Genomic DNA, 22,251 nt, shown 5'->3' with positions numbered 1-22,251 from the left:
GAGAGGGTTACGATGGTGAATTTCAGGTTGTGTGTTTTTTACCACAATAAAAAAAATCAACGTATAAAAATCCACGATGAACATGATCTCGACCTTTTCTTTCAACGTTTATTTATTTTTGGGACAGAGAGAGACAGAGCATGAACGGGGGAGGGGCAGAGAGAGAGAGAGGGAGACACAGAATCGGAAACAGGCTCCAGGCTTCGAGCCATCAGCCCAGAGCCCGACGCGGGGCTCGAACTCCCGGACCGCGAGATCATGACCTGCTGAAGTCGGACGCCCAACCGACTGCGCCACCCAGGCGCCCCATCTCGACCTTTTCTAAAGACGGGATCTGACCCGGGGCTTGACCACCCAGCACCTCTTCTCCTCTCCCTAATCTCACCCTGTCGGATGCACGCGGCGGGTCCGCCGCCGCGAGCAGGAGCGAGGCGCCCGCCCCCGCCGCCCGGCGGACGGACCCGAACACGCGGCGCCCAGCGAGGGAACCCGACACGAGCGGCCACGCGGGGTGTGAGTCCGCGTGTGTGAAACGTCTGGAACGGGCTCATCCACGGACCGGGAGGGGGCTCGTGGGGGCCGGGGGAGGGGCGATGACGGTTAACGGGGAGGGGGTTGCTGTTGGGGAGAATGTTCTGGAGTTGGTGGTGGTAGCGCCACCACGCCCATGGTTGTGAGCGGTGATTTCATATGGATTCCAGGTGCGGAAACAGAGGCCTCCCAGCTGGCGACGTGCCCTCACGCCCCTGGCCCCACAGGCCCCAGGAGCAGGGGTGCAGCTGAGCCCCGCACGTAATCGGTGCTCCGCATGCCTGCTGATGGAATTTGAGGGACCCTCCCTGGGTGCTCCCGCCTCCGGGACCTCCCTTCCTGGGCTCGGGGACGGCAAGCAGCTTTCCCAGGCCACCGTGGCCAGCCCAGCAGCAGCTCTGTGCTGCAGCGGGGGTGGGGTCACCCTTGGGCCAATGCCCAGTCCTGCTCTGAGCGTGGGGGCCACCCCAGCAGCAACCTCGTGGCCGGGCCTCCCCCCACCCCTCCCTGCAGACTGCTGAGCTCATTGGCCCAGGCCGCGGCCTCCAGGCACCTGTTGCTGTCTGTCTGGGGGCCACCCTCCCGGTGCTCCATCTGTCCAGCGGGCTCACTGTGGCGGCTGTGCCGTAAGTAGGGCAGGGGGCGGCCTGGGCAGAGGTGGGGGGGTCCCCTGGGTCTGGGGGAGGCCATCTCGGAGGTCCGCGGGAGTCCCCAGCTCTCGTGGTGGCCCCCCTACATACCTGAGGGCACATACCTGCGGCCTGGCCTGTCGGGGCCCCTCCCCCAATGCCCTGCTCCAGCCCCAGGGAAGGGTCACTTTTCTGGCCGGAGACGTGACACAATGGTGCTGGCAGCCAGGGGCGCTGGAGACCCCAAAGGCTTGGGGAAATCGGCAGGTCTGGGTTCGACCACAAGCTCCCTCCGACCTCTGGCTGACGGCTGTCTCCAGAGACTCAGTTTCCTCATCTGCCCTATGGGAGCAGAGGCAGTGGGAGGAGGCAGGGGCCCCAGCATTGGGGTCAGGAAGCTCCCGGGGGGCCCCTGCCCCTCCCTGCCTGTAGTGGCCAGAGTGAGGCTGGTCCTGACTGCTGCAGCGTGAGCTTCTAGATTTAGGGGTGGGGGGGGGTGCAGCAATGGCAGACGAGGATGGTCCGGAGACCCCATGTGGACAACAGCCTGGGAGGGGCTGGCACCACGTTGGCCTGTCGCGCTGGCTTCCGGCGCCGGATAAAAATAGTCCCTGCTCTCAGAGAACATGAGTCGACCCTGGGGCCAAGGGTTCTGGTCTGGGCTCTGTCTCATCTCCGTGTGACCTTGGTGGGGGGTGGGTCCCAGCCCTCTCTGGGCCCCAGCAGCCTCCTTGTGCTCAGGGAGGGTGGGCTATGGGGAGGGGTCCCAAGGCAGGGGGCGGGGGGCATGAGGGCAAGGCTGTCCCGCCACGCCAGCCTGAGTGTGAACTTGCCAGGTGAAGGGGGTTCCGGGCAGAGGGACCAGTAATGGCTGAGGTGAGAGGCGGGGGCCAGTCGATTCGTGTACACGGGGCGCCCCCCAGGTCAGGCCCACAGCAGGGCCTCAGCAAGTGCAAGCCGCCTCTCGGGCGAGACGCCTTTTCTGCAGCCCTCCTCCCGCCCAACTCCGGATCCCAGGCTTCTCAGACGTCTCCATGACAACCAGGGCCTTGCAGGAGCTGGATGGGGGCCTGGGCAGCTGCCAAGCAGGCCAGGACCTCTCCACGCTGGCTGACCCCTGCCCTGACCAGCCCCTGGAGGACAGAGCTCGAGGTACCCGCAGAGGCCCTGGCAGGATGGAACCCAAGCCCCTGTCTTCCCATTGAGCCGGAGGTTGACCCCCAGAGACCGGGACCTAGACTCCCACGTTGGGCTGGTTTAAACTATGCTCCCTGTTTCCGGCCTCTGTCCGTTAGTGCCTTGGGGATCTATAAAGAGCCCCAGAAACATAAGCGCTGGGGCCCGCGGGTCAGGAGTCAAATCCCCGCTTGCCCGCAAAGTGCTGTGTGCCTGCGGGCAGGGCTGCCTGTGAGCCTGTTTCCTTTCTAATCTGTAAAATGGGAGCCATCACCCACCCTTAGCCCTGCAGAGCCCAGCAGAGGGTGGGATGGGCCCGGGGGTCTCACGACCTTGACTCTCTCTCTTTTCCTATTACAGCAACACCGAGGCTGGCCGACTCTAGCAGCTGGTCCCATGTGAGCAGCCGGGGCCCCGGGGTTTCAACCTCCGATGCCCCTGCAGCCAGGGATACGCTGGCCAAGGGGGTGGCTTTCTATACTCCGTGGGAAGGGTGTGGGCTCCCTTAGGGGAAAGAGACAAAGGAAACACCCCAGGCGACTGGTGACTCCTCATAGGATTCTCAAGAGCCGGCAGCAGAGGGCAGCCCCACAGGCAATGTGGATGCCAGGCCCAAGAAGACAGAAAAAGAGCCTGTGACCAAAGTGGCCCTAGGAGCTGGGAAAGAGAGGCTGAAAGCTGGAGCAAGTAGGCTTGCAGAAGGCAGGGGTGAGGTGGGGGCGTGGGTGCGGCCCAGAAGGGCGTCAGATCCTGGGCTGCTGGGGCTTTGGATGTAGGGGGAAGGGAACGGGGCGCAGTGGGGCTGCTGGCTGGGTTCTGTCCCGGGTGTCACCAGCGGTCACTAAAAGGGCTTGGGACCCTCTGCTAAAGCATCACACAACCTCAGCCTCGGTTAATTACCTTCTAGATTATTCTCCCCATCCCAGGGAAGCTCCGAGGCAGGCATGCAGGGCCGCGTGGCCAGGCAGGGAGGAGCTGAGATCAGGGCCCAGGTCTGCCCCGTGGGGCTGTGCCCAGCCCAGCACTTGCTCCCGCAGCTCCCCGGAGCCCCGCCCGCAAGAAGGCGCAGGCCGCCCCTCCCCCGCAGCGGCCACCGCCGCCCCCGACCCCGGCCCTGAGCGAGGAGCTGCCCTGGGGAGACCTGTCACTCAACAAGTGCCTGGTGCTCGCCTCACTCCTGGCGATGCTGGGTTCGGCCTTCCAGCTGTGCCGCGGTGAGCCTGCGCCCTCCGGGGTGGGGTCTTGAATACCCGCCCCCGCCTCCCCGGGCTGGTCCCCTTCCCCCTCCCCCCGCCCCCGCCACGGTGTGGACCTCGGAGGAGTGCTCGTCCCCCCACTGCCCCGCCTTGTGCAGGCACACTGCTCAGCGACTGACCTTGGGCGCCCCCAGGGCGGGGCCTCCTCCCCCACCCCCACCCCCACTGGGTACCTGACCCTGGGCCCTTCCTCTCCCCCCGTCGGATTTTGGCGCTCCTCCACCCTCGGTGAACAGGCCCTCACCCACCTCGGGCCCTGCCCCTCCCCCCGCCCTTTCTAGTGTGAGCCCCCCTTTCTAGTGTGTGCGCTCCGGGCAGCTCTTGTGGCCCTTTTGCACCTGGAATGAGGGAGACTGGGAGGGAAGGGGGCGCCCCAGCAGTGAAACCCTGGAGCCTTCCCTTCGGAAGGCTCGGAGAGGGGAGGGGGGAGGGCTCCAGCGGGGAGGACGCGGGTGGAGGGCGCGGTGTGCGCCGTGGCCTGGGCTGACACCCCTCCCCTCCAAGATGCTGTGGCGGGGGAGGCAGGTACCCCTGCACCTGTCCCCGAGCCGTGGGTACCGCCCAGGTCGGCACCGGAGCCAGCGTCGCCCCGGCCCCCGCCCCGGGTAAGCGCCTCCTTTAAGTGACCGCGGGAGGTGGGGGGAGGGGCCTGGGCCGGCAGAGGAGGCGTGCGCTGACCCCACCGTCTCGCACCGCCGGCGTGGCAGCCGAAGCCCGAGGCCTGGGTCCCCCCATCGGGACCGCCCGCGCCCCAGGTGGAGGCGGAGGAGAAGGCCGAGGTTCCTGGGAGCCGGGAGGCTGCAGAGAAGGCTGCTGGGGAAGAGCGCGCGCCCGAGGAGACGCCTCGGAAGGAGGAGAGGCCTCGGAGGGAGAGGCCGCCGAAGGAGCAGAGGCCGCCGAAGGAGAGGCCGCGGAGGGAGGAGAGGGCTCGGAAGCAGGAGAAGCCACGGGCCGCCAGGGAGCCCCGAGGAGCCCTACCGCGGCGCTGGGAGGCAGGCGAAGGGGGCCGTCGGCCTTGGACGCAGGACTCTGGAGACCCCGGGCGCAGGAAGAGGCAGGCCTGGGGCTCCCCGCGGCGCCCGGACGGGGACCGGCCTCCGGGCCGCCAGAAGCAGCGGGCCGGCAAGGGGCGGGACTGAGCCAGGCCTCGGTACTGTGACACACAGTCCCGGGACCCCCGCTCGGTGGCCCCCGCGGTTCAGTGAAATAAATTGAGTGCTGCAGCCCCCGGGCCGCCTGCTCCTTTGAGCCTCGACGCCGGAACCTGCCTGGGCCCTAATGGCGGAGATGGTAGCTCTAAGGGGAGATTGGGGGGATGGGGGGAGGGCGCCGGCCAGGCAGCGACCCGACCCCGCCCCGCCCCTCCTACCAGGGGAGAGCTGGCCGGGAGGAGGCCCCCCCGCCGGTCCCCAGCGCGGGCGCGCGCGCGCGCGCGCGCGCGCACACACACACACACGTCAGCCTGTGCTTGCTGGTCTTTATTGGGGCGATGATGGGGGTCCGAATAAATACGGGCGGGGACGCCACTCGGGGGGCACGGAGCGGGGCTCACCGGCAGCCGCACTCGGTGGCCACCATGTTGGGCACGTGGTGCGCGCTGATGCGCTCCTCCGACAGGCTGATGAGGAGCTTGCCCGCGTAGGCCGTGGGCACGCAGCAGGGCGGGCGCGCCAGGGCGGCGCCGCGGGCCTGCATCTTGAGCAGCAGCACCACGTGGTTGCCGTAGCGCGGGTTGCGGTCGGACTGCGGCCAGCCGCACGCGCCCTGGCAGTTGTTGGCCTGGTACGTCTCCGGGATGAGCACGGAGCGCTCGGCGCGCAGGTCCACGCTCAGCTCGCGCAGCGCGCACGGCCCGTCGGCCGCCCCGGCCCCCGCGCTGCGCTGTGCCCGCGCCGGTCCGCCCTGCTCGCGCCCGCGCCACTCCGCGCGCAGACCCTGCAGCGCCTTGAGCAGCAGCAGCGCGCGCAGCGGGCCGCCCGGGCCGCCGGGGGGGGCCCCCGGGTCCCCCGAGTCCCCCGAATCCCCGGGGCACAGCGCGAGCAGGCGCGCCAGCAGCGGCGTGGCGGCCGGCGGCAGCCCCGGGAGCCCGCGCAGCTCGGCGGCCGCGGCCTGCAGCTCGGCGGCCACGCGACGCGCTAGGCCGGCGGCCCAGGGCGCGGACGCCGGGCCGCGCGGCGGCGCGGGGTCCCCGGCGGCGGCGGCGGCGGCGGCGGCGGCGGCGGCGGGCGTGGCGGGTGGCAGCAGAAGCAGCAGCAGCGGCTCGTCGCCGCCGTTGAGCAGGCGCTCCTGCGCCGCGGGGTCCGACAGGTTGACCAGGCCCTGCGGGAAGCCGGCCAGCGCGCCGGGGTCCAGGGCCAGGCGCGGCGGCGAGGCCTGGGCCGGGGGCCCCCGCAGCGCGCGCACCAGGCGCGTGAGCGTCTCCAGGAAGGGGTCGGCGCTGGACCGTGGCTCCTTAGGCGCCTGCTCCTGGGAGGGCCTGGAAGGCGGAGTTGGGCGGTAGGGGCAGGTGCAGGGTTCCCCTCCCGACACCCCCAACGTGGGCCTGCGCACACCTGGGCGGCGGGAGAGGCACTTGGTCCAGCAGGCCACGCGCGGGCAGCGGTGCAGGCGCGGGCCCCGGCAGCAGGAGCAGCGCCGGGGTCATGCGTGTGAAGCAGCGGGGGTCGGGGCCGAACAGCAGCTCCTGCAGTTGGGCGGTGCTCAGGGGCGCACCTGCGTGGCGGGGCACGGGGGCCTGGCTGAGCGGGGGCCGAGGACCGCGGGCCGCCCACCGTTGCCGGGTCCCTCTCTCAGAGAGCCTACCGTCTCTGCGGGGTTGCAGGGTCAGGGTGAGCCCGGGGCTGCGCCAGGCCCCTTCTGGGTGGTCCACCGACAGCACCAGGTAGCGGGTGTCCCGGGACTGACAGAGGCTCTGTGGAGACGGGGGCTCAGCCTAGCCAGGTGGGGGGGGGGGGGGCGAGGACACCAGTCCTGCTCTGCCCATTGGCCTTGACACCCCCCTTCAAGGTTCCAACCAGCGGACTTGGAACCTTTCTGTTCAGCACAGTTAAAAAACCCCATTCCCCCTCCTCTGCTGGGGGAGGGCTCCTGGAGGCCCCAGAACTAACCCCCTTCAACACCCCGGTACCTGGGTGCCTGGCAGCCCAGCCCCTGTGACCGTGACCTCGGGGCCAGGGCCAGGGTACAGCACCAGCATCGCCAGCTCTAGGGGACCGGCCCCTCCAGCCGGGGGCTCCTGGAACTTCAGTGAGGGTGTCGGCTCCCATGTCACTGTGGCCAGGAGGGACAAATAGGGAAGGGGCAACACCTGAGTCACCGAGGCCCCAGCACCTCCCCGAAGCCCGTCTTGCAGTCCTGCGGGGAGAGCCCCCACCCGTACCGGGAGAGGCTTGACACCCAGACATCGGGTGCAGGGCCTTGCCCCAATACGAGGAGCCTGGAGCACCCCATGGGGTCTCTGTCTGGGGCTCTCCTTAGCGGGGGAGCCCATAGGGTCCTCTGGGAAACCATTTCCTCCAGCAGCTCCGGGGAACAGGCCACACACTACCCTTGGAGGGGGGGTGTGGGCGGAGCATGGCTCTGCCCCGACTCCCTTCTGCTCCTTCATGAGGTGGGGGGGCGGCAAACACCTCCCAGGAGGGCTGCAGGAGGGGTGGGCTTGGAAGCAAAGCATCGGGGGGGGGTTGCAGCCCCCAGACACGAAGGGCCCCCACTTCCTGGGCCCTCGGCCTCAGCCTTCCCAGGAGGCCAAGATGGGTCTAGAGTTGGGCTCCGGCAGGACCCGGTCTGGAAAGAGTGGTGGCAGCGTGGCCCCCCCCGGCCGTGGCCCCCTCCCTACGTACCTTCCTCCAGGTGCAGCACCACCAGCCGCCGCCCCCCGGGCTCCCCCAGCCACGCCTGCAGCTGCCGCAGAGAGAACAGGGCGGCCTGCCTGTCCCTGGGGGTGCAAACTCCGAAGGTGGCCAGGCCGTGGGGACCCCAGCGGGCCCGCCGCACAGCCTCGAGGAAGGCGCGCTCATAGCCTCTCAGCGCCCCCGCCACCCGAAGCGGGGAGCCGCTCCCGTTACCACCCCTGTCCAGCGTCACCAGGCACAGGGGGTCTTGGGGACTGCCCGGGGGCTGCCAGTCCCAATCCGGGTGGAAGATGAGACCCCCGGTGCCTGTGGCTGGCCCTCCAGGCAGGGCTGGGGTGCTGGAGACCTCTTCCCCAGGGTCCCCGGCCATCAGCAGAGCCCCCATCACCGATAGCACCAGGGCCGGCGGAGAGAGCAGACCAGGCATCCTGGCTGCTGTGAGGGGCCGTGTTGCTCTGGCTTGTATGGAGGAGACCGGGATGTTTGTGCAGGAGCAAAGCCCCTATCTCCTTCTGGGGTGTGACCTTGAGGGCCAACGTCTGGTGCCCCACTGTGGGCCTGGGCAGGCAGAGGAGCCTCTCAAAGCCTCTTCTGTTCCAGCCTGACCGCCTATCTTTCTACCCGTGATACAGAGTGCCGCCCGTGCCCAGTTGGTCCAACGACTGTCCTTGATGAGGTTTTCCCCCTCTGCAGGAGGGAGTGGGAACCAGACCAGCGATCAACAGCTCTGGAATGGGGGCAGGCGCCCTGGAGGCCTCCGGCACCCGGCTCTGATGGGGACCAGAGATCTTGGTGTTCAGACCGCTGGGTGCATGTGGGCTTGGCCGGAGGGTGGTCTCCCAGCGAAGCTGGGGCTCCCCAAGTGCTCGCTCACACTGCTTCTTGGCACCCTGGAGCTGCAGAAGCACAGCCATTTGGCTGGAGACCCCAAGGAGGGTGAGCGGCCGCAGGAGAGAGCCCAGACCTGCTCCTGACTGTCTGGGTCTGTCCTTCACCCACCGGCATCCTGGGAGGACACAGGGACACCGAGGCCCCAACCCCAAGCTCCCCACATATATGGTGGGGGTGCACGCGGGTGTTCGCCAGCAGGGAGTGAAGCTACCACACCTACTGACCCACAGAGCCTCCCCCCGACCCCCGTTCCCCCACACAGCAGGTCACTTCGGGCATCAGGGGAGACCGTTTAATGACCGTCGGGGACATGGCACAACCCTGCACAAAAGCACATAGCTCGGAGAGAAACAGGACAAGACAGAGAACTGGCCTGGAGAAGGGGCAGCTTTTTAGTTGGCTGGGGGAGGGGGCGGAATGTTCCCAGGGCCCTCGGAGGGCAGCGGGGGCCTCAGCATCGGAGGCATGGGAGTTGGGGGGTGCACCCCGGGATTTGAGGGGTGAACTCCAGGAGGCTGGGGGTGAACCCCAGGAGCTGGAGGATGGACCCCAGGAGCAGATGGGTGGACCCCAGGAGGTGGGGGGTGAACCCCGGGAGGCTGGGGGTGGATCCCTGGGGCTGGGGGGTGGACCCCAGGAGCTGGAGGGTGGACGCCAGGGGCCTGGGGGTGAACCGCGGGAGCTGCGGGGTGCACCCCCGGAGCTTGGGGGTGAACTGCAGGAGCTGGAGGGTGGACCCCTGGGGCCTGGGGGTGAACCCCAGCAGATGGGGGAGGGTGGACACCCGGGGCAGGGGGGTGGACCCCTGGGGCTGGAGGGTGGACGCCCGGAGCAGGGGGGTGAACCCCAGATGCTGGGGGGTGCACCACTGGTGTCGGGGGGTGGACCCCGGGAGCCGGGGGGTGGACTCCTGGTGCCGGGGGGTGGACCCCAGATGTTGGGGGGTGGACCCCAGGAGCTGGTGGGGGCAGCTGGGGAGGGCCCGGAGGCCCGGAGGGTGCAGGCCCGCTGGGCGGCATGGGCGGAAGGGGCAGGCCTCCTGGCGGTGGCGGGGGCAGAGACTCTGGCAGCGGTGGCCGGGGGGGCAGACCGTTCATCAGGGGGGGCGGGGGGCGCTTCACCCCGGGGGGCCCAGCAGGGAGGCTTGGCGGGGCTGGAGGCTTCTCCATCTTGAAGTGGAACTGGAGGAAAAACTGGAGAAGACGGAAGGGGCTGAGCGGCGGTCCAGAGGGGACAGGCCGGCCAGGGCAGATGCCCAAGGCCCCATGAGCGCCTGGACCCAGACCGACTCACTCACCTGCTTTGTTTCCCGATTCCAGTGAGTCCAGAACTTGCCCTCGGCCTTGTCGATCTCCCTGCTTGGCACCTGTGTGGGGAGGGGGGTGGAGCGGGACCTTGAGGACCACGACGGATCTGGGGTGGTGGGGGCTGATGTCCCAGCCCGGCTACCTAGCAGCCCTGGGGCCCCGGGGAAAGGCTGTGCTCTTTGCCCGGGACGGGATTATGGGTCCCCAAACAGCCTGGCCACACAAGGGTGTCTTCCCACCAGGGTCACGTCAGGCTCTCTGCCCTTCGGTGGGGACCCACCTCTGGACGCCCAGCCCCCGGCTGCCGGTTCACACAGCTCCCCCGCCTTCCAGAGGCTGCGACCCACTGGGGGACGGCTGCTGGGGGACCCCGTGGGTGCTACCTTGAAGGCGATGGTCTCGTAGGGCTCGGCGGCCATCAGGAGGTACTGCCAGCGCCGGTCCGGAGGCTCGATCCTCTGCTCGTAGGCGGACATAAAGCGGTGGCGGGGCATGACGCCCTCGGCGATCTCGGGGTAGTCGATCTGGGGGGGGGGGGGGGGGGGGGGGGGGGGGGGGGGGGGGGGGGGAAGGCAGGTGGCAGTGCCGCCGTTCAAGGGACCCCCTCCTGCCCCCAGTCGGGCTCCGGCTGCCCCTACCTGGAAGAGAAGACTCTGCTGGCCCATCTCTGTGTCCCTCTGCTTGGTCACTGCAACACACGAAGGGATCAGGTCCAGGCCAGCTCGTGCTCCCGGAGGCTAAGGGACCACGGGTGTGGACGAATGCCACCCGCGAACGGGAGGGCAGGACGCTGGGGCCCATCGTCTGGCTGGTGAACCAGGGCTACGTGTAGCTGGGACGGCTACCGCCCAGGACCGTGGGGTCCCTGCCTGGGGTCACAGAGTCAGGGGTGCGCATGGGCAGGACGCGGGCCCTGTGGCCCTCACCTCGAGGCCTGGAACGACACTCCATGGAATCTGAAGCGGGGGCACGCTGTGCACACACAGCAAGCGGGGTCTGTACCCCTGCTTCTGGGAGGACGCCCTTCACGTTAGAGCCCTGCAGCCAGGCCTCCAGTGGCCCTGTTCTCACTTGCAGACTGCTCTCCATACAGCTCTGGAATGTGCCGCGCTCCCCCCCCCAAGCCCTCCAGCGTCTCCCCATGACACTCAGGACAGAGCCCAGGTGGCCTACCATGGCCCAAAGGCCTTTGGTGGCCTCCACCTGCCCCCCCACCCCCTCAGATCCTGTCATCCCAGCCCTAGCTTATCAAGCAGACCTGCCCCAGGACCTCTGTGCTGCTGTGTCGGGCTTGGAGTGCCAGTCATGCACAGATGTCGCTACCTTTAGTTAGAACAGCTGCCTGGTAACTTTTTCTTTCTAACTCCCGGAAACGTAGTCCTCTATGTTCCACTGGAGCCACTTAACCTACTTTCTGGCAGGTGATCCAAGAACCCTCCTGTCTGCCGTCAGTCCCACTAAATAAGTGGTCTCTTACACAGACCTTCACCCTCTCCTCCTTCAGGCTGAAGCACCAACACCCTGTCCCAAGGTCAAGGAAAGGGCCTCCCCTCCATGGTCACTCATGTCCCCCAACAGCACAGTAAAGAACCACCTGCTCCCAAGACACGGGGACACGGGGCCCGAGAAGCCGTGACACTCTGTTACGGCTGTTTGGGAAAGTTCACAGGAAAGGGGGGGGCCGCTGGTCCCAGCCTAGTCCTTCCGATGGGAAACAGGAGAGGCACGGACAAGTGGGGGTCTCCGCAGCAAAGGGCCAGAGAACAGCAGCTTCTGTGTGGCTCAAGGACAGGGCTGGGGGTCACGCCCAGCCCCGGCTGCGGGCCAGACCGCCCCCAGACAGAATTACCTTTGTAGCCCGGGCGGCCGATCTTCACAAACTTCTTCACCTCCACCTTGACCTTCTCTGGCGCCGGCTGGGCGGGGGCCTCTTTGGCCTCCTTGGCGGCTCGCCGGGCCCTGCAGGCGGGACAGAGACGGCACTGTGGCCCCCCACACGGGCCGCCAAGGCCACAGGCCCAGGTGCTGGGAGCTGTCCAACCCTCACAGCGACCTTGGGAGTTTGAGAGTCCAGGGGCACGGGGGTGGGGGTGCTGGTTGGGGGTCCCAGGGTTCGCACGCAGTGGGGCTGGGACAGGCTTGGGGCACCTCTGTCCCCATCACATTTTGTGCTGCCCCTCACTAGGAGGTCTTCTGTGACCCTCACCTCTCTCCCCGCGTTACAGAAGCCCCAGGCTGCAGCACGATCAGCTTGACCGCTGGGGAAAGAGCACCTCCCGCCCCTCCTCGCGCCCACCGTCTGCTCGGCCCCAAGGCCCGGGAGACCCCGTGAAGCAGCTCCCGGAGGGGCTGGACCCCGGGGCGCCGGAAGGGGGCCCAGGTACTCACAAGTTGGTCTGATGCTTCTTCCCCTGGGTGTGCGCCAGGTAACTCCCCTGCAGCGGGAAAAGCACACGGGTGGTTCGAGACCAGGTGAGCGAGGGCGGGGAGGGCAGAGAGGAGCCGGCCTCTGTCCACAGGCCCTGCCTCGAGGCGGGCGCTGGGTGGCTGCCGGACAGACAAGCTCCGGCACGTTCGCACGAAGCGGAGCCGGAGAAGGCGTCTGCGAGCGCCCGCTGTCACGGCGCGTGGGGCTCGGGAAGGCTCGCCGCCCACCGCCGCGGGGGGTGATCGGTGGGCCCGGCTGCACGGTGGAGGCTGGTACCCCCCAAGTGACGTGCCCTGTGACCGCCAGGGTCCGACCTGACGACAGCCCAGGGGACCTCTCCACACGGAGCGGGGCGAACTCCCCGTTTCTCGATTGCCAGGGGAGCACTCGTGGCGTCTGGGGAAGTTTGTGGTGGTCGTGACCGGGGCGGTCCCGGCATCGAGCGGGTGGGGGACACGGCTCAGCACCCCCCGAGAACGACCCGACTCCTCTGTCGGCACCGCCGAGGGGGACAGACCGTGCGACTCGGCACCACTTGTGACCGCAAACAACCCGAACGCTCAACAACGGGAAAGGGGAAAGCCGGATCTACTTGCTCCGGAGCGGATCCGCGCACCGTGCGCACGCGGCGGACTACGACCTCCCGTCACTGAAAGAGCCCAGTTGGAGCCACACCGACGACATCCCAAAAACCGGATCCAGAACTCCCGGGCACGGGCCTGGCCCAGGGCCGACGGCGTGCTCCCGCGGTAACGGTAGCAGCGGGGGTTACGGCGCAGCGGGGGGACCGGGGGGTGGGGGGGGGGGACGGACGCAGACCGGGGACGGGGTGCTTGGCCTGCGCCCGGAGCACGCAGGGTCTCCCCTAAAGGACGTGCCCGAGAGCGCAGTCTGCTGAGGTAGCAGGCCCGAGCCCCTCCGCCCTCGGGCGGGCTCTGAGCGACGTCCCGGAACTACAAACGGGGGCAGCGCTGCCAGGCCAGGCGGCGGGGGACCCCGACGCGCAGCAGCCGAGAACACACCTCGTTGTTGTGCAGGGTCAGGCACAGCTTGCACTCGTAGGAGCCCAGGTGGTTCTTCATGAAGTAAGGGTCCTGGGAGAGAAACATCCGTCAGCGGCGACCGCGGCCCCGCACGCGCCGCGAAGAGCCAGAGCCTGGTCTTTGTCCGAGCAGCAGAGGTGGCCGCTTTCCCTCGGGCAGGCGTTCGAGGACAGGGGGCTGGGAGGAGCCGTGGCCCAGGCTCCGCGGGGCCCTCCTGAGGCAGCACCGCGGCACCCCCCCCCCCCCCCCCGCCCCCGATCCCGTGGACACAGGCCGCTCGGCAGGGCTGGGGGCCCACGATACTGGTTCTCCACCCCGCCCCGGTGGCGGTTCCAGGTCCGGAAGGAAGCAGAGCCAGGACGGCACGGCTGGGCGCCCGCCTCCCAGGCCAGGCCAGGCCAGGGGCCCGTCGCTAACCTCGCCGGCTTTGCCAAGCTCTGCGCCACAAGCCAGACACCAGAACAAAAGCAAACGCCTCAACAAAGGCCCGTGGAGACCCTGGTCTCTGCGCACGGGGTTCCCAGGCCAGCCACGCAGCCTTCCACGAGTAGGGGCGGCGGCACAGACCCACGGGGGTTCAAATGCTAACTCGCTGTCCCGTGACTGTGTCGTCGTTGGCCGTGACGGTTCTCCCTCGTCTCCTTGGGAAAACGGGGACGGGAACAGAGCTGACCTCACAGGTGAGGCCTGGCACAGGGTGAGAGCTCTGGTCTCAGAGGAGTTTGAAGTCTAAGGGGCACCGTGCGTGGACCCAGGGCACACTAGGGGACGTCTGGGGACACTGGAGTTTGTCACAGTTGGGGTGATCCTGGCACTGAGTGGGTGGGGGCCGGGATGCTGCTGGGCTGCCAACAGCACCCAGGATGCCCTGGCCCTAAACGTCCGCAGTGCCGACGGGCAAATCCCGGTCTACCGATAGCTCTGAGCCGCCAAATAAAACGTTGCCCATCACTGCTCGTGGCCGGAACGTCAATCCACGCGACGCTGTCTTAGTCCTCGCCACTTCCCCACGCCTCTGGTCAGCCAGTCACACAAAAAGCTCACGCGATAACCCCCCTCCCCCCCTCTGAACAGCAGGCGGTCTCTGGGGTGGACAGCTGGAGCTGCTCCAGGTCAAGTTCCCTCGATTACAGACCGGGACCCGAGGCCCAGAGCGCTGGGCAGCGGGGCGAAGGGCACCAGGTGCGGGTGTGCTGAATGTGGCTCCACTGACAGAAGGCAGAGCGAGGGAACACGGGACGGAGGGGGCTTCCTGCCCTCGGCTCAACCCACCTTGTTGATGTCAATGGTCTCCAGGGCCAGCTGCCGGAGGCGCTCCCTGCGGTCTCGGTTGCTCTCTGAGGAGGAGGCCACGCCTCCACTCCCCGTCTTACCCCCAGGGCGGTGCTGGAAGTCCATGGTGATGGCCTTGGGGCTTTACCAGACCCCGGAGAAACCTGCAGGGGCAAAGGAGAGGCTGTGACAGTGCAGGGCACAGCAGGGGACAGGGCAGGAGAGACACCCCCCCCCCCACCCTCTACGGTCTCCCATCCCTCCCCCTGCCCCCCACCCCAGAGTCTCCCACCCCCCCCAACTCCTGATGGGGACAAGCCTCATCGCCCCCCACCCCCGCCAATCTTCAGGTAGGCTGAGGGCCCAGAATGGCCCAGGCACGCACAAACCAGGAACAGGATAAACAGGCTGCCTGGCCCTGGCGGAGGCCTGGACAGGAAGCCCCCGCAGCCCGAAAGGTGTAAAGGCTCAGAGACCCAAAAGGGCAACGAGGAAGAAACGGCCAAGCCACCTGCTTCAGGAAGCCTTCCCGGACCTGGGCCCGAAGTCTCTGTGTCTGCTCACGTCTCCGGAGTCCTGTAGCTCAGCCGAAAACCTGCTGAAGAGGAGGCACAGCATCTACCTGTTCCTCCTAACGCACAAGAGACATTCAAGACCTGACTGTGGCCCAGGAGGGCTCCCCTGAGCCCTCGATACCCTGTTCCACTCCCTGCCACAGTGCCTCCCACGTTCATCCAGACTCGGCTCAAACCCAACCCCCAGGCACCTCTCTCTCGTCTCTGAACACTCTCCCTCTTGACTGGTCAGTATCAGCCCCGCTGGCTTAAACCCACACTATCTTGTCTCCGCAGAAGTGAGCTCACAGGGACAGGCCCAGCAGTGAACATGACCGCACAAAGACGCCCCCATTCTAATCCCCAAGACAGTAAACGTGGAACCACATATGGCAAAAAGGACCTTGCGGGCGGGATCGATTCAAGGTCCCGAAGTGGGGGAGACCCTGGGTTCCCCAGGGGCCCAGTGTCCTCACGAGGGAGGCAGAGGGTCGGAGGCAGAGAGCCGGGCAGACCCTGTGCTGCCGGCCGCGAGGATGAGGAGGGGCCACAGGCCGAGGACGTGGTGCCTCTGGAAGCCGGAAAAAGGGGGAGACGGGACTCCCTGGGGCCCCTAGAAGGAGCACAGCCCTCCATTTTATACTACTGATTTCCAGAACCGCACAGTAATAAGTCTGTAGCCCTTAAACCACTAACTTGGTGGTGATTTGCTATGGTGGCCACACGCAAGGAACACAGGGGGTACAGACCAGCTGTGCTGTGGACCTTGGAGTCACCCTGTAATTCTAGAGGAACCTCGACCTCTCCCTGGCCCGGTTCTTATCCTCTGGATGAGCACACGAAGACCTCACGCCCGGGACCAGCAACGCGACCTTCCGGATGGCTGCCGACTCAGGGCAGTTATACGGGTCACAGGGTCAGACCCTGTATTACAGAAGGACGCCTGGAGCTTCCCACTTTGAAACGCTGTCAGGCCAAGTGCGGAGGCCAAGCACCGCCAACTATCCCAATCACTCCATCACACGGCACTTGGTCCTGAGAAGAGGGTACAACGCCAGGAGCACCCCCTGCCAGGGAGGCAAGCGCATCGGCCCACGGAACCCCCGCTGCCTCGCCACCTGTGCCGTTTGCGGCGAGCCCAGGGAAAGCTGCACCCCAACCCTCCCAGGGGGGATCCCCGTGGTCCTGGCTGCCAGACCTGGTCACAGGCTCCGCGGGGGAGGCCCTGCCAGGGGCTGAGCTGTGCCGGCATCTGCCGTGAAGCGCCCGCTGTGCCTTGGGAGACTCCAGCATTTCTGGGGGAAGTGGTGAGAAACTCCTGGGGTCGGGGGGGAGAGGGGAGCACAGAGGGACACGACTGGCCCTCGCTGCTGCCCGCAGCACGGCCGGGGCTGGGGAGGTCTCTCCCACAGGTCTGGAGTGACTTACGGGCCTCTGTTGGGGAGCCTCCCACCTTCTCAAGGACATTACGGGAGAGCGTTCACCCAAACAATGAAATGGGGTGCCTGTGGGGGAGCGTGTGCTGATCAAGTGAGCAGCAGCTGACAGTAGATGAAAACGTGCTCAACGTCACTGTCCCCAGGGAACCGCAAATCAAAACCACACGGACGCACTGCCTCCCGCCCATCAGGATGGCTGTTGCCAGAAGCAGAAAACAAAGGAACTCTCCGGAGTCAGGGCCGGACTCAGGAGGAAGCGGTGTCCCCCCCCCCCCCCCCCCCCCCCCCCCCCCCCCCCCCCCCCCCCCCCCCCCCCCCCCCCCCCCCCCCGTCTGCAGAGGAGAGGACGACACAAGCTCAAGGCCCAGGACACAGTTTGTGCTGATGCCTTGTTTCCCGTCATGTGTTACATGGGGGACGCTTCCGGAACACTCCACGGACCCAGTGGGAGCAAAGAGCTGCCCAAGTGACTCGGAAGGCAACGTTTTAACAAAGCCAAGGGTTCCCACAAGTTTGGTGATGAGCCCGGTTCCTTCTTAATGGCCAGATAAGCCCCTCGAATGCTAGAGGCCGGCTGGGGAGTGTGCCCCGCGGGTGTCAGCTCAGGGAAACCCGACTCAGATACTGAACTGGTCGCCACGTCAGAGGGAAACCAGTGACCACTAGAGACCCAAACTGCTGGTTCCTAGCAGCGCACTGCACACATCATCCCTGTCCCTGCCTCCATCCCCAAGAGATCTCCATCCCCCAGGGGCCTCGACAGACTGCTCGCACAGACCGGAGCTTCATCGTCAGAAGGACTGGAACGAAGGGACACTGCACTTGGGCTGGCACTGTGGGGGAGAGTCCAGGAAAGGAGGGAGGGCCAGGCCGAAAAGAGGGAATCCCATCAAAACCTGCCCACCAAACAGCAGGCAGCCTGCCCTTCCCCCACGCCTTGCCCAGCAGGGCCAGCTGGAGGCCCCCAGCAAGAGCACCAGAGGCCGCATTCTCCTGGGAGCACCAGAGACCAGCTCCTGGGACTCTGGCCGCTGGGGTCTCGCACGCCCCACAGGAAACACCAGCGCCTTCCCAGGCCGGCCGGGCAGTGAGACTCACTAAGTGAAGCTGGCAATTCAAACATAACCAGATATGAAATACCCCACGTATCAAGAAAGGAAGGAAAGGAAAAAGAAAAGGAGGAAAGGAACCTGAGAGAAACCTCCCCAGATGATGGCAGCGTCCTCCTTGATTACCGGACAGGGCACTACACCACGAAAGCAGTGCAACCCGCCAAAAGTTAGCAAGGCGAATTAAAACCAGAAGGAAACTTCAGAAACACGGAATGATCCAAACAAAACACAGAACACGAGAGCTTGGAAGCACGAATTAAGCAAGCCTTTTACAAAAGGGAATAAAAGAGGGGAAAATAGGTCAAATTTCAGAGCAATAATAGAAAGCAGCACGGGAAGCCCTACCAGAGAGAGAAACAATATCCCAGGGCTGAGGGAATCTGACAGTTCAGACAGAAACAAACACACAAAAACCCATCAATGAAAACAATCGTGAAACTCTCTCTACGCCGCCAAGGAAAACCTCCAGTTTCTATCAAAGGAAGAAAACAGAAACAAAAGGTCAGACACCAAAGGAGAATCAGACCAGAGATAAGCAACACTGTCTCAGTCTCAAGATGAACTTTCAACCTAGACTCTTACACTCCGATTTCCAACCGCGAGGGTAAGGAAATAACCAAGGACTCAAAATCGATTCCTTTGAAAGCTATCTGGAGATGCATCCCGACACAACGAAGGAAAACAAACAGATGATCCGACTGAAAACAGAAGCCAACTCAGGAGAACACGCACAGAAAGTTCTAGACAGCTGCTCCGCTGCAGGGGACAGAAGCAGGCACGTGCCAGCCTCTGAGGGGATGCTTCTGTGGTGGGGGTGGAGGTGGGTGAGGGACGAGGAAACAATTTGTTTAAACCCAGGGAAAAATACAATCAATACGTGTTGAGATGTTGGGAGCTTCGAGGAAAAAACTTAACAGGTCAAGAAAACCGGGCTAACAGGAAAAATGCAGAAGTTAGGGGTTTTTTTTGGGGGGGGGGAGGGAGAACAATGGAAGAAAAGCACACAAGTGACCCCGATAATTGCCTTCGCAGCAGAGAATACTTTCAGCCTCAGGAAACAGATCTAACGATGTCGCTAAAACTGCAGAAAACGCATTCAGAGAGCGGAAGGGGAAGCTGCCGTGGGTGGGCGGGAGGCAGAAAACAAGACCCACCAACCATCAGAGAAGTCAGCAGGTCAGGCCCCAAACCCACACGGCCAGAGAGACCCGCTCCTTACAAAAGCAAGGGCTCGCTCTACGGAGAGGGAGGCGGCCTCCGGGGCCCAACGAGGGAGCGGGAAGCTAGCAAGCGGATGATCAGCGCCAACTCCTCTGGGCCAGGGAAAGCAGCCCCGGACACGCGAGTCTGACCAGGGCCACTTAACGGGCTCTGGCCGCCTGGGGGCGGCGCCGAGCGCCCCGCCCCCAGGACCGCGCGCCCTACTCGGCGGGCCCGGCGCGGCCGTTATATCCCCCACACAACAGGGGCGGGCATGGACGCTTCCCGGACCCGAGAGACTCAGGACCGCACAACCACGGCGAAGAGCCGCAAATCAGTGCTCGCGGGGGTCCTAGGGGCGCGGAGGGCACCATGTGAGCCGCCACCCGACCCGATCCCACGGGCCTACGGAGAGACTTCCGAGGACGCGGGACTCGTTTGGCTCTCCTGGCGCGCGGCCGTCGGGAACCCCAAAGCCGCCCGGCCCTCGCTCGCACCCCCCGCCGCCCGCGTAAGCTCCCGTCCAGGGAAGCCAGGGCCTCGGGCCCCCCCCCCCGCCCAAGGCCCTCACCGTGCTCCGTTCCTCACTCCGCGCCCGCCGCCACTACGACTACGTTACGCGCAAGCGCATCTCATCCTAGGGAAATACTTCCGGGGACGAAGCGGGCAGGGCCTCCCGAGTGCGCATGCCCGCCCAGGCCGGAGAGGTGGGCCGAAGGCTCGGGAGGCGCGAGAAAAGGGGGCGGGACTGAGAGTACGGGCCGGGATTCTAAGTGCGCGTGCGCACCAGCCTCTTGACGCCTTCTCGGTGGCTCTAATTCGCGCGGGCTCAGGTCTCGCGGGAGGTCGGGTTGCGACTCGTTCCGCTCCGCCTGCTTCTGTCCGCTTCGGCAAAGGGCGCCACTGGTCGTGAGGGTACCTTACTCTGTTCCCACCCCGGATCCAGCTTGTTGCGCAGTTATATGTGACGATCGTCTGTTTTGTTTACTGTCTCCTGCGCGCCGCGCGCCCGAGGTCGACGGGATGGGTGGTTCGGCAGCGCGCAAGCGCAATGGCTGCGGTAGTACTTCCGGGAGGACGACGCTGTGGGACTTTTTTGGCGCGAGGGCGGCCGGCGGCCCGGAGGGCGCGGCTCGCGCTCCGTGTTTTGGGTCCGGGCGGCGCCATGCGCTACAACGAGAAGGAGCTGCAGGCGCTCTCCCGGCAGCCGGCCGAGCTGGCGGCCGAGCTCGGCATGCGGGGCCCCAAGAAAGGCAGCGGTGAGCGGGCCGGGTCACCGAGGCGGGCGCAGGGGGACGCGGGCGGGCGGGCGGACGGGGGTGGGCGGCCACCGAGCCCGCGCGAGCCTGCCCTGTGCTCGCAGTGCTGAAGCGGCGACTGGTGAAGCTGGTGGTCAACTTCCTTTTCTACTTTCGGACGGACGAGGCCGAGGTAGGCCGCCCGGGGGGCGCCCTGGAGCGCACGGGGGCCGGGGTTCCCCCGGAGGCGCGCCCCCACCCTCGCCTGCTCCTCCTCTTCCCGCAGCCCGTCGGAGCCCTACTGCTGGAGCACTGCAGAGTCACCCAGGAAGAGCCCAGCGGCTTCTCTATCAGTGAGTGTCGGGCGTGGCGGACGAGGCCGGCCGCGACCCCAGCCCCGCCCTGCCCCGCCTGCCTCTGCCGAGATCCACTGCCCAAGTCCACTGCCCCGGGCTGCCCAAGGTCGAGCTGGGCCTTCCCGCTGGGCGGGCGCCGCATTCTAGCGCCCCGCGGTGCCCGCCCCAGATCCACTAGGACTTTGTCTCTCGCTGGGGAGCCCCGCAGCCCTCGGGTGCCGTCCTCTGGGCGCTGCGGAGCATCCTCCTGGGTCCTGAGGGGGTCGGGTTGGCAGCGAGGAAAGACGGAGTTTCTACAAGTTTCCCGTGCCACACGTGAAGGGCTTAAACGGCAGGAACGTGTGCTCCCCCAGATCTGGAGGGCGGAAGTCTGAGATCAGGGTATGTGCAGGGCTGGTTCCTTGTTAAGAAGACGTTTTGCTATGCTTTCCTGACTTCTGGGGGTCGCCAGCGATCCAGGGTGCTCCTTGCCCGCGCTTCTCTGTAGAATCATGTCCCCCCAGCCTGTGTTCATTCTCACGTGGTTTACTCTCCTTGTTTGGTCGTGTCCAGATTTTCATTTTTGACAAGGACACAAATTCTGTTAGACTTGGTGCCAGTTTTGTTGTAGTCTAATCTCATAGTAAGTCATTACGTTGGTAACTGTTGTGTATTCAAATAAGGTCACGTGTTTAGGTTCTAGACTTGAACGTACCGTTTTAGGGACAGAATTCCATCCAGGGCACAGCTGGTGAGAAGTCCTGAGCCTGGGCTTGGACTGGAGGAAGGGACAGTTTTGGACAGAGGTCGCGGGAAGCTGAGGCCTGAGGGGGAGGGGGAGGTGGGGGGGGGGGCGTTGAGCCGGGGAATGAGATGGGGACTGCCTCCTCCTGCAGGCTTCATCGAGGATCCGGAGAGGAAGTATCACTTTGAGTGCCGCAGTGAGGAACAGTGTCAGGAGTGGATGGGGGCGCTGCGTCGAGCCAGGTGGGGTGTGGGCCCGGTGGGGGGGGGGGGGCGGTCTGGGCCGGGGGCAGAGCAGGACTCTGTGAGCACACGTTGCTTTCTCTCCCAGCTACGAGTTCATGCGGAGAAGCCTTATATTCTACAGAAATGAGATCCAGAAAATGACCGGCAAGGTGCACAGAGGGCTGGGGGCGGGGGTGGGATGGAGTGGGGCCTCTGGGACCTGAGCTGACACCACCCGTTCACCCGCACAGGACCCCCTGGAGCAGTTTGGCATCTCCGAGGAGGCCAGGTTCCAGCTGGGTGGCTTGAAGGCCTGAGTGTGTGGTGGGGCTTTTCAGCTTTTCTACTGGGGCTGGAAGAGCCCTCCCCGTCCTCACCAGGCCCTGGGGTTCCTGGCCAAGCCTGGATTTGCTGCAGCAGACTTCAGAAACCCAAGACTGGTGGAGGTGGGCGGGGGCAGGTTGGAGAGACAACCCAGTGACCCCACCCCCACCCCCACCCCCACCCTGGTGCCTCAGGCCCACCCCCTGACTCCCAGACTGGTCTGGCGCCTGCTGGTGCCACATGCTGCTACCGGGGGGATGAGTGTCCCCTCCCAGGAGCTGTGCCCAGCCCTTGGGTGTATCCATCTGGGGCCTGAAGCGCCCAAGGCTGGTGCAGCCCTGCTTCCCTGTGCAGGCTGAATGTACGAAGCTAGATGATGCTGTGAAGGGCGTGGGGGCCGGGCCTCCTGGACCCACTGTGAATTCTACTCCTGCCCACGACGGGCAAGCCCTGGCTGGGCGCCTCCGGGCGGGGAGCTGCGAGCATTGACTCAGCCCAGCGTGCTTGTTCTGTTCAAATAAAGGTACCTCTTTTCCACGTGGGACGGTGCTGCAGTGGACACGTGGGGGGCTGGCGGGCCGGGTGGTTGAGCCGGCTCCAGAAGGAAGCAGGGCCTAAATGGAACAGCAGTGCTCTCCAGGCCAGAGGTTTAAGTTCCCCGGGAGGAAGGGCTGGCCTGCCTGGATCAGAGAG

At 65.9% G+C, this 22,251-nt stretch overlaps 4 protein-coding genes across 13 annotated transcripts; 2 read left to right on the top strand and 2 right to left on the bottom strand.

The window, feature by feature from the left end:
* Window positions 1-1,098: 1,098 nt before the first annotated feature.
* JSRP1 (junctional sarcoplasmic reticulum protein 1) lies at window positions 1,099-4,820 on the top strand. The gene is made up of 7 exons (XM_043586053.1): window positions 1,099-1,157; window positions 1,997-2,312; window positions 2,697-2,734; window positions 2,894-3,023; window positions 3,374-3,550; window positions 4,097-4,197; window positions 4,300-4,820. The coding sequence occupies exons 2-7, from the start codon at window positions 2,195-2,197 to the stop codon at window positions 4,729-4,731; spliced, it is 996 nt and encodes a 331-aa protein (XP_043441988.1). The 5' UTR covers window positions 1,099-1,157; window positions 1,997-2,194; the 3' UTR covers window positions 4,732-4,820.
* A 235-nt stretch (window positions 4,821-5,055) lies between these two features.
* On the bottom strand, window positions 5,056-8,506 carry AMH (anti-Mullerian hormone). Its single transcript, XM_043586041.1, has 5 exons — window positions 7,435-8,506; window positions 6,720-6,862; window positions 6,395-6,503; window positions 6,145-6,304; window positions 5,056-6,068 (listed from the first exon to the last, which is right to left on the bottom strand). The coding sequence occupies exons 1-5, from the start codon at window positions 7,871-7,873 to the stop codon at window positions 5,141-5,143; spliced, it is 1,779 nt and encodes a 592-aa protein (XP_043441976.1). The 5' UTR covers window positions 7,874-8,506; the 3' UTR covers window positions 5,056-5,140.
* A 109-nt stretch (window positions 8,507-8,615) lies between these two features.
* On the bottom strand, window positions 8,616-19,593 carry SF3A2 (splicing factor 3a subunit 2). Of its 8 annotated transcripts, none has more exons than XM_043586047.1 (10): window positions 19,480-19,593; window positions 14,899-14,985; window positions 14,388-14,551; window positions 13,095-13,166; window positions 12,033-12,079; window positions 11,494-11,603; window positions 10,283-10,332; window positions 10,028-10,168; window positions 9,635-9,703; window positions 8,616-9,530 (listed from the first exon to the last, which is right to left on the bottom strand). In XM_043586047.1, exons 3-10 carry the CDS (start codon window positions 14,511-14,513, stop codon window positions 8,730-8,732), a joined length of 1,416 nt encoding a protein of 471 aa, XP_043441982.1. In that variant the 5' UTR covers window positions 14,514-14,551; window positions 14,899-14,985; window positions 19,480-19,593; the 3' UTR covers window positions 8,616-8,729. The 8 variants fall into 8 exon arrangements, with proteins under 8 accessions (XP_043441982.1, XP_043441979.1, XP_043441984.1 ...); XM_043586044.1 differs by having other exon boundaries at window positions 14,899-14,982; window positions 19,480-19,591; XM_043586049.1 differs by having other exon boundaries at window positions 14,923-14,982; window positions 19,480-19,591.
* A 150-nt stretch (window positions 19,594-19,743) lies between these two features.
* PLEKHJ1 (pleckstrin homology domain containing J1) lies at window positions 19,744-22,099 on the top strand. Of its 3 annotated transcripts, XR_006298199.1 has the most exons (7): window positions 19,744-19,951; window positions 20,056-20,123; window positions 20,217-20,283; window positions 21,162-21,252; window positions 21,341-21,404; window positions 21,486-21,680; window positions 21,913-22,099. XR_006298199.1 is itself a non-coding variant. In XM_043586051.1 (6 exons), exons 1-6 carry the CDS (start codon window positions 19,744-19,746, stop codon window positions 21,549-21,551), a joined length of 564 nt encoding a protein of 187 aa, XP_043441986.1. In that variant the 3' UTR covers window positions 21,552-22,099. The 3 variants fall into 3 exon arrangements, 2 of the variants coding, with proteins under 2 accessions (XP_043441986.1, XP_043441985.1); XM_043586051.1 differs by having other exon boundaries at window positions 21,486-22,099; XM_043586050.1 differs by having other exon boundaries at window positions 20,056-20,283; window positions 21,486-22,099.
* Window positions 22,100-22,251: the final 152 nt, after the last annotated feature.

This window comes from Prionailurus bengalensis, chromosome A2 (genome assembly GCF_016509475.1).
Source record: "Prionailurus bengalensis isolate Pbe53 chromosome A2, Fcat_Pben_1.1_paternal_pri, whole genome shotgun sequence".
Taxonomy (NCBI): Eukaryota; Metazoa; Chordata; class Mammalia; order Carnivora; family Felidae; genus Prionailurus; species Prionailurus bengalensis.
This window is presented reverse-complemented; position numbering and strand designations above follow the sequence as displayed.

Bases quoted from the DNA above. Each gene is read 5' to 3' on its own strand.
- JSRP1 (XM_043586053.1), top strand. From the start codon at position 2,195: ATGACAACCAGGGCCTTGCAGGAGCTGGATGGGGGCCTGGGCAGCTGC. The intron at 2,735-2,893 runs GTGAGCAGCCGG...GACTCCTCATAG, and splicing joins ACTCTAGCAGCTGGTCCCAT to GATTCTCAAGAGCCGGCAGC. The intron at 4,198-4,299 runs GTAAGCGCCTCC...CCGGCGTGGCAG, and splicing joins CGCCCCGGCCCCCGCCCCGG to CCGAAGCCCGAGGCCTGGGT.
- AMH (XM_043586041.1), bottom strand. From the start codon at position 7,873: ATGCCTGGTCTGCTCTCTCCGCCGGCCCTGGTGCTATCGGTGATGGGG. The intron at 6,863-7,434 runs GTACGTAGGGAG...TCCTGGCCACAG, and splicing joins GGTGCTGCACCTGGAGGAAG to TGACATGGGAGCCGACACCC. The intron at 6,504-6,719 runs GTACCGGGGTGT...CCGTCTCCACAG, and splicing joins CTGGGCTGCCAGGCACCCAG to AGCCTCTGTCAGTCCCGGGA.
- SF3A2 (XM_043586047.1), bottom strand. From the start codon at position 14,513: ATGGACTTCCAGCACCGCCCTGGGGGTAAGACGGGGAGTGGAGGCGTG. The intron at 13,167-14,387 runs GTGGGTTGAGCC...TTTCTCTCCCAG, and splicing joins AGACCATTGACATCAACAAG to GACCCTTACTTCATGAAGAA. The intron at 9,531-9,634 runs GTGAGTGAGTCG...CGTCTTCTCCAG, and splicing joins GGAATCGGGAAACAAAGCAG to TTTTTCCTCCAGTTCCACTT.
- PLEKHJ1 (XM_043586050.1), top strand. From the start codon at position 19,744: ATGGCTGCGGTAGTACTTCCGGGAGGACGACGCTGTGGGACTTTTTTG. The intron at 20,284-21,161 runs GTGAGTGTCGGG...CTCCTCCTGCAG, and splicing joins GCCCAGCGGCTTCTCTATCA to GCTTCATCGAGGATCCGGAG. The intron at 21,405-21,485 runs GTGCACAGAGGG...TCACCCGCACAG, and splicing joins TCCAGAAAATGACCGGCAAG to GACCCCCTGGAGCAGTTTGG.